Here is a 9,025-nt window from a genome sequence, read left to right as displayed (position 1 = left end):
TTGTTTAGAAAAGTATAATTACTTTATTCCATCTACATTACCTCAGTAAGGTAAATATTAAACTGTCTTTGTTCTAGCCTAGGTTTATTGTCTCTCTAAAAACAAGTATTTACACAAGCCTGTTTTTAAATGACAAGTTAATGAGGTGTATGTGATTAATTATCCTCTTACACCAAGACACTTCACATGAGAACTATATTTCAGCTAAAGAATAGTTCCCAGACATCCCCTGCATACTTCTCAAGCCACACTGCTATGATTTTTCCCCTTTGTGGACACTCTTATGTCTGATAAGGCTAGTCAGGAAGGAGAAGCTCTTGTAACATAGTTTGCACTTGAAGGGCTTCTCCTTGGTGTGAACGGTCTGGTGCCTCTTCACATAATTTGCATCAGCGAAGCGCTTCCCACACGTGGGGCAGGCGTATGGCTTGTCTGCATCCGTCCTAATACTCTGCCTCCCACGTTGTGACCCAATGACACCAGAGGTAGAAGCAGGAGCCACTGCCCTCAGGTGGTTAGTGTTTGAGTTCCCTCCTTGACCTCTAGCCATTGTTTGGGTGTTGTTGGGATTGTGTGCTGTGTTATAAGCTAGATACCTCTTGTGATGAACACCCATCCTGACCCTGTCTGTATTTGTGGGGTAACCCTGAAGTAACTGAGGAAGCCTAGATCCAGGTCCAGACCTTCTTTGAACCAAGTCACCAGGCATTAGATGAAACCCTGAAGAAGACAGACTTCCTGATAGACTTCCACCAGGGGGATCTCCCACCACTCTCTCTGAAGGCTGAAGCCCAGGGTGACCTGCTCTGTCCATCATGGATACTGTGGTGTTTGTATCATAGGAACAGGAGGGTCTCTCTCTACCAGCCATTGGCCCTGCTTCATCCCTGCACTGAGACTGTGAAGAGAAGGGTCTGGGCTGCAGACTGGATCCCTGACTTGAGCCTCTGTCTCTCTGATGACCACCAGGACTGAGGTTGTTCAGTCCACCTGTCCACTGGTTTTGTTCTGTGTGGTGGTGGAGTCCCTGTCCCTTGTGGTTCTGTCCTGGTTTCAACCCGGGAAGGAAGAGCGATGGCTCCGGACCCAGGGTTCTGATCTGGGGCCAGGGTTTGTGACTAGCCACCTCAGAAGTCCAGTCTCTCCCACAAGCAACACCAGATATCAACTGGTCCACATGGACTGCAGACTGTAAACACAAATTGAACAGAAAAGCATAAAGGTTTATATAAGAAACTCTTTGCGGTACATACAGAAACATGACATTATAAAATGGTAATCACAGTCAAACACATCCCTAACACTAATTGAAATACTGTGCCTAACAATATGGAGCCATTGGTGTTTATTATAAAAACAATTCCATATGCGTTGATTCAAGAATTAAGTATAATGTTTTGGTTCAACTGAGATAAAGGAAACTCAGTCCCTGCAATGATCCATAAATAACCAAATCAGTCAGCACAGACTCAGTTTTGTGTTTAATTTCAACAAAATGGTCATACACTCAACTTTGAAGAACAGTACTTTTATTGCACAAAATGATACGTGACAAGTAGAATAACTTTTCTCACTATGGTAACACTTAACATTTTCTGTAAATCTGGTACCCTCGCAATGATAAAATAAATGTTAGAATACTATGGAAAAGGTTAAACATTACACTCACAGCTTCACCACTTAATGCCAAGTAAACATGAATTAAGGCACTATTACATTTACATTTTAGTCATTTAGCAGACGCTCTTATCCAGAGCGACTTACATTTCATTTCACTATAATTTCCTCATTATAAAACACCAGCATCAACCAACAGGATAAGGTTGTAACTTTTCATTAGTGAAGAATTTTTATAGACACCATCACCATATCATCTACTCTGCCTCATCATACTAATTCTTTCCTCAGTTCACCTCATCCAGTTCCCGATACCTCTAAAACAAACTAATTGACTACAAAGTAACTAGTTCATGTCTCCCGTGTGGACCTCTCAGGTGCATCTTCAGCTGGTGCTGGTGGGAGAACTTCTCAAACTGGGGGCAGCTGTAGGGTTCTTTCCCTGTGTGGACCCTCTGGTGCCTCTTCAGGCTGGACGATTGGAAGAAACTGCCCTGGCACAGGTGGCAACCAAATGATTTCTCCCCCGTGTGAATCCTCTGGTGAATCTTCACCTGTTGGGGGAAACTGAAGGCTTTCCTACAGAACGAACACGGGAACTGCCTCTCTGTGGTGCTGCCACCTTTACGGATTTTGTCTCTACTACTGTCATTTGTCAATGGGCTTGTGTAGCTATTTAATGTTGAGGCACTGACATTGTCTGAGGTCTGGTTTAACATTAGGAGAGTGTGAGGAGAACGAAGGCCAGGAAGTGTCTGTGTTGTCACAGGATCCATGTTCCAGTTGATAGATCCTTTAGAAGGCAGGCTGAAGGCAGCATCTGTTAGGGGGTTAACCTGAGGTACCATCAGTCTCTCTGAATCACAACTATAGGAGCAGGTATCTGTTTTCTCAAGCCACATACCGACACCTCCCCGTCCCCGTGGACCAAATCCACTCCTCACCCTTGTCTCAGACAATCTGTTGTCATGGATACTAAGACTGGATGTTGTTTTGTGTTCGACTGTCTGTTTCTGGTTGTGGTTAACAGTGTTGTTCCCCAGCCCAGAGTTGAGGACACTGTCCCATTCACTGACCTCCACTATGTCATCACTGGTCCTGGCCTGCTCAGTGATGTTGTCCCCTGGAACCTTAGCTGCACCGGTCGGGGTCTGGAAATCCAAGATGGCCGCCCAGTCTCCTCTGTTAGCCTCCAGCCAATCACCTGAAGGTTACAAAATAGACTTTACAAACATGGCCGAGAACTGTACATAGGGAGTTTTTTGTTGTTGTTGTCAATTACCTGGTCAAGTTTCATACATTGTGTGTTTTAGTATGTAAACATACATTGTACTGATTTCATTTTATGAATGAAGAAAGAAAGAACAAATAGCCAGGTGCATCACTATTCCCATTGAAGATCTATTACTGTATGTAGGCTATATGTATTACTATTCCCATTGAAGATCTATTACTGTATGTAGGCTATACGTATTACTATTCCCATTGAAGATCTATTACTGTATGTAGGCTATATGTATTACTATTCCCATTGAAGATCTATTACTGTATGTAGGCTATATGTATTACTATTCACATTGAAGATCTATTACTGTATGTAGGCTATATGTATTACTATTCACATTGAAGATCTATTACTGTATGTAGGCTATATGTATTACTATTCCCATTGAAGATCTATTACTGTATGTAGGCTATATGTATTTCTCCCTTACCTTGCTCCCCCATCTTTAGTCCACTCAGCAGATCAATGCTCTCTGGTTCGTCTTCTATTGTCTCCTCTTTGACCAGCAGCAGATCAGGCTTCCCATCCTCCATGTCTACTGACTGTAAGAGATACAGAGTGAGAGGATGTTGGATCAAGAAATCTGATATGAGCACCCTGCTATGGAGCATCTTCTGATTGGGCAATGAGGGATTGATGTGATACTACAGAAATATGTTAGTTGAATTGATTACTTGACACTCTTTAATGGTTTGATAATTGAAAGGCATGGTCCCACACTTAAGACAAAATTAATCAAGACCTGGGCCCTTATCAATAAACAGTCTCAGAGTGGGAGAATTGATCGAGGATCAGGTCCCCACTTGTCTATATAATCTTAGTCATTATGATCTAAAAGGCAAAACTAATCCTAGAACAGTACTCCTACTCTGAAAGGCTTTGTGGATACGGGCCCTGACCTAATAACATTCAGACTGTAGTTTACAGTGGGCTTACCTCTGTGAGACTGTGCGTTGTCCTGTGCTGCTCAGCTGGGGGTTCAGGAGGAGGTGTAGTCTGGTTGACTTCCATGATAATGGTCCTCTCAGGGTTTTCCAGACCCTCCTCACATCCTTCCTCCTTCACCAGCAGCACCTCTGGACCCTCCTCCTAGAAGAGACAGTTTATACAGATTACATACATACACTCCCTCAGGTATGTACATGTACACACAGATAAAACACACTTTCAATATGGAGTGTATACTGTAGTTACAGAATGACTTCATTGTTGTTAAACCCATCATGGGGGACATACAGTACCAGTCAAAAGTTTGGACATACCTACTCATTCAAGGGTTTTTATTTATTTTTACTTTTTTAAATATTTTATATTTGAGATTCTTCAAAGTAGCCACCCTTGACAGCTTTGCACACGCTTGGCATTCTCTCAAGCAGCTTCATTAGGTAGTTACCTGGAATCCATTTCAATTAACAGGTGTGCCTTGTTAAGTTAATTTGTGCAATTTCTTTCCTTCTTAATGCGTTTGAGCCAATCAGTTGTGTTGTGACAAGGTAGGGGAGTATACAGAAGATGGTCTTTTACCAAATAGGGCTAAGTCCAAGAACAGCTTAAATAAGCAAAGATAAATGGCAGTCCATCATTACTTTAAGACATGAAGGTCAGTCAATCTGGAACATTTCAAGAACTTTGAACGTTTCTTCAAGTGCAGTCGCAAAAACCAATCGAGCTATGATGAAATTGGCTCTCGTGAGGACCGCCACAGGAAAGTAAGACCCAGAGTTACCTCTGCTGCAGAGGATATGTTCATTAGAGTTACCAGCCTCAGAAATTGCAGCCCAAATAAATTCTTCAGAGTTCAAGTAACAGACACATCAACATCAACTGTTCAGAGGAGACTGCATGAATCAAGCCTTCATGGTCAAATTGCCACTACAAGAAACCACTACTAAAGGACATCAATAAGATTTGCTTGGGCCAAGAAACACGAGCAATGGACATTAGACCTGTGGAAATCTGTCCTTTGGTCTGATGAGTCCAAATTTGAGCTCTTTGGTTCTGAACGCTGTATCTTTGAGACGCAGAGTAGGTGGACGGATGATATCCGCATGCGAGGTTCCCACTGTGAAGCATGGTGGAGGAGGTGTGATGGTGCTTTGCTGGTGACACTGTCAGTGATTTATTTAGAATTCACGGCACACTTAATCAGCATGGCTACCACAGCATTCTGCAGCGATACGCCATCCCATCTGGTTTGGGCTTAGTAGGACTATCATTTGTTTTTCAACAGGACAATGACTGAACACACCTCCAGGCTGTGTAAGGGCTATTTGACCAAGGAGAGTGATGGAGTGCTGCATCAGATGACCTGGCCTCCACAATCCCCCAACCTCAACCCAATTGAGATGGTTTGGTATAAGTAGGACCGCAGAGTGAAGGAAAAGCAGCCAACAAGTGCTCAGCATATGTGGAAACTCATTCAAGACCGTTGGAAAAGCATTCCAGGTGAAGCTGGTTGAGAGAATGCCAAGCGTGTGCAAAGCTGTCATCAAGGTAAAGGTTGGCTACTTTGAAGAATCTAAAATATATTTGGATTTATTTAACACTCTTGGTTACTATATGATTCCATGTGTTATTTCATCGTTTGTTGTCTTCACTATTATTCTACAAATGTAGCAAATAGTAAAAAATTGGGAAAACCCTTGAATAAGTGGGTGTCAACTTTTGACTGGTACTGTAAATATGACGTTGTGGGTCAAGTCATCAGACAAACCTGACTAAACTATTTTAACATGTACAGTAGGTGTTTGTTAGTGTGTGGGTCTAGAGTCAATGAAAGTCTTAGAATAAAAAGTAAAATTTTAGTTTATTAAACAAACAAGTGTTAAATACACCATATGAAAACCACACATACGTCTCAACTAAATCAGCATGAACATGATAAACTGAATAAATTATCACTAATTGCCTTGGAAAAGTTTGATCATCATATAGCCTACACAGCACAAATAATATGAAAGACTTTTTAGGCTTAAATATGACACAATCTGTGGATCTTTTCTGCTGGCAACATTTAAAATATAATAAAAATGCCATTAATGCAGGGTTTGATCTAAAAGTCAAAAGATTATGTGGAATGGTTACTTTATGTTATAGAGTAGAATGATTTTTCTGCTGGTGTATCCTGAGGTATCTCTTTTCTGAGAACCTCTTCCCACAGTGCATACAGGCGAACGGCCTCTCTCCCGTGTGGACCTTCAGGTGCATCTTCAGATGGTCCTGGCGGGAGAACCTCTTCTCACACTGGGTACAGCTGTAGGGTTTCTCCCCTGTGTGGACCCTCTGATGCCTCTCCACCTTCTGGAGGCAGCTGAAGCCTTTGTTACAGAACATGCAGAGGAACCGTTTCTCTTTACTATTGCCTGATGTTGCTCCCCCTCCCTGAGCCGGGACTCTAACCCTGTCGTTTGAGTTCAATACCTGATCGAAAAGGATGTGGCTGTGTGAATCGGAAGGCCCCATCGACGTGGACACTGGGTCTAGATCCCCGAACAAGTGTAAAGGGGAGTGGGCGGTGACATTTAGATCAGTCTCTAAGCTTTCCCTGTAATCTAGGAAATCTCTGCCCTGTGAGTGTCCGTCTCCAAGGTGACTATCTGCATTCCACGTGGGAGGAGCGTCGCCCTCCACTTTCACAGTCACTTCATCTACCACTATAACCTCCTCTTCCTTATCTAGGCACCCTTCAGAGTATACACTACTACTGTACTGGTTCCAGTCCCCTCTAGACAGATCAGTCTGTGTCTCTAAACCCAAGGATATGTTGTCACGGTCCATCTCTGTAGTGTAAGAACAAGACGGATCATCACCTCCAGTGTCTAACATATCACTATCACCACGGGAATGAACCATCCTCTGGCTATGGTGAAATACTGGTAAATACTCTGAGCCCGGAGCAGGAGGACAGCCCGGTCTCCCCAGTCTCTCTGGGTCTGATTTGTGGTCAGATCCTGTGTTTAAGAGCCTGTGTGTTAAAGTCTTGGTCTCTGACTTGAGGACGGCGTTCTGCGTTCCACTGACCTCCGTGATGCTGCGTCTGGTCCTGGGCTGCGCTGGGACAGTGGTGGGGTCCTCTGTGGCTACAGGGGGTGCTCCAGCTACTCCAGTCTGGATGTCTCTGCTGTGCCATGGGTCCTCCTCACCTTCAGTCCTCTCCTGCTTGACCCCAGGACCTGCAGCCTCTGCATCTGCAGACTGACACAAGGATATCAATGTTGTAGGGAAGTCTCATAAGTTCCCCTATGGCAGATAAATGAGGATGTACATGTAAGCAAGTGAATAGGTGGGGGGAGCCTTTCTGAAATAAATGGGCCACATTTGATTTCCAAAGTAACTGTAATTTGTAATGAAACACTTTTACACTAACCTCTATCACAATAACGTGCTGGTTTGAGGTTCCACCACCCTCATCAACAGTGATTGGTTGGTCATCTCTCCATGTATTGTGTCCCGCTGGCTTCACAAAGCTCCTTTGGCCTCCAGTGGGATGTCCTTCACCTGAGAGAGTGATTGGGGTGAAAGAGGTGGTTAGGTTAACTACTGTCAATGCTATACTGTACACTATTAACAATGTCTACAATAGGCAAGGATGTAAGGTAACAGTTTTCATAACTTCTTGATAACCCATCTATTGTATTGATCAATGTATTATGCATCATAGTTTTTGAGTAAATAGTCAATGCAGTAAATCAATGTTTAGAATATGATCGTCTCTTTGCGCAAGATTGCTAAGTAATCAGATGAATTATTGCATACAATCCAAAAATTTACCAAGAACCAATTATGGGTAACATCTGAACAGAGGGTAACAGGGCGTCAGGCACTGGGCAATTTATAATCCGCGACAGGCCACGCAGCAAAATGTACCTCTTGCGGTTCCTCTGTATCGGTCGAGGATCTTGACACTACTGGGACGACTGGTAAGGACGCGCTCTCGCATTGTCCTCTCTGCGCGCTCCCGTGCCACCTTCAGTTCTAGTAGTTTCCTCCGCAATGCCCTGTTTTCTTTCCGGCTTTGAGTTATTTCCAAACGAAACACTGCATAGTCGTCGTCCACGAGTTTACAGATCTCTGCCACGGCTGCATTCGCTAGCACCTCCATAATGGAGGCTATTTGAGTGTGAAAAACCATACAGTTAGCCATTGTTAGCAGCTAGCGTTATCTAGATACCATCTATCAACCAAGTTCTGTCTCTAGAGCGAATTAAACACCACATGGGTTAAGTATTCGATGCTGTGCAGTTAAATGAGTCATATTATGAGTTACAGGTTGTTAATAAACGTCTAAATCACAACAAAACCGCTAACGTGGAAATTGTTTCTTGATCACTGTTCACTGCCCTTTCTTCTTCGTATGCGTTTCCGGTAGGCTAGAAGCTGTGTGGCGTAACCTATTGCACATAGTGTGAATTGCACATTTTGTCACAAAAATGGAGGGCACACCAATTGCACCGTCCAACCCTACACATACACTGAGTGTACAAAACATTAGGAACACCTTCCTAATATTGAGTTGCATCCCCTTGTGCCCTCAGAACAGCCTCAATTAGTCAGGCATGGACTACAAGGGTTTGAAAACATTCCACAGGCATCCTGGCCCATGTTGATTCCAATGCTTCCAACATTTGTTTCAAGTTGGCTGGATGTCGTTTGGGCGGTGGACCATTCTTGATTCCCATGGTTAACTGTTTAGCGTCAAAAACCCAGCAGTGTTCTTGACACACTCAAACTGGTGTGCCTGGCACCTACTACCATACCCTGTTCAAAGACACATCTTTTGTGTTGCCCATTCACCCTCTTAATGGCACACAAAAATGTCTCAAGGCTTAAAAATCCTTCTTTAACCTCTCCTCCCCTCCATCTACACTGATTGTGGATTTAACAGGTGACATTATTAAAGGATAATAGCTTTCATCTGGTCAGTCATGTCATGGAAAAAGCAGTGTCCTAATGTTTTGAACACAGTGTATATACAGTTGAAGTCAGAAGTTTACATACACTTATGTTGGAGTCATTATAACTCATTTTTCAACCACTCTACAAATTCCTTGTTAACAAACTATAGTTTTGGCAAGTAATTTTTCCAACAATTGTTTACAGACAGATTATTTCACTTATAATTCA

At 43.1% G+C, this 9,025-nt stretch overlaps 1 protein-coding gene across 2 annotated transcripts; it reads right to left on the bottom strand.

Moving 5' to 3' along the window:
- LOC123744269 (uncharacterized) lies at nt 1-8,516 on the bottom strand. 2 transcript variants are annotated; one of them, XM_082978187.1, is made up of 7 exons: nt 7,769-8,516; nt 7,269-7,399; nt 6,923-7,096; nt 3,839-3,991; nt 3,333-3,444; nt 2,694-2,821; nt 1-1,189 (listed from the first exon to the last, which is right to left on the bottom strand). In XM_082978187.1, the coding sequence occupies exons 1-7, from the start codon at nt 8,043-8,045 to the stop codon at nt 254-256; spliced, it is 1,911 nt and encodes a 636-aa protein (XP_082834313.1). In that variant the 5' UTR covers nt 8,046-8,516; the 3' UTR covers nt 1-253. The 2 variants fall into 2 exon arrangements, with proteins under 2 accessions (XP_082834313.1, XP_045579150.2); XM_045723194.2 differs by lacking the exon at nt 1-1,189 and adding an exon at nt 1,513-2,171 and having other exon boundaries at nt 7,769-8,478.
- Nucleotides 8,517-9,025: the final 509 nt, after the last annotated feature.

Source organism: Salmo salar, chromosome 08 (genome assembly GCF_965601325.2).
Source record: "Salmo salar chromosome 08, fSalSal1, whole genome shotgun sequence".
NCBI classification, from domain to species: domain Eukaryota; kingdom Metazoa; phylum Chordata; class Actinopteri; order Salmoniformes; family Salmonidae; genus Salmo; species Salmo salar.
The sequence above is the reverse complement of the archived record's forward strand: the minus strand, read 5'-3'. Positions and strand labels throughout refer to the sequence as shown.

What these genes read in the sequence shown, in the direction of transcription:
- LOC123744269 (XM_082978187.1), bottom strand. Translation starts at nt 8,045, where the DNA reads ATGGCTAACTGTATGGTTTTTCACACTCAAATAGCCTCCATTATGGAG. An exon ending in CAACGCACAGTCTCACAGAG is followed by an intron (nt 3,445 to 3,838) that starts GTAAGCCCACTG and finishes TATCTCTTACAG; the next exon opens with TCAGTAGACATGGAGGATGG. An exon ending in CCAGTGATGACATAGTGGAG is followed by an intron (nt 1,190 to 2,693) that starts GTCAGTGAATGG and finishes TTGTGTTTACAG; the next exon opens with TCTGCAGTCCATGTGGACCA.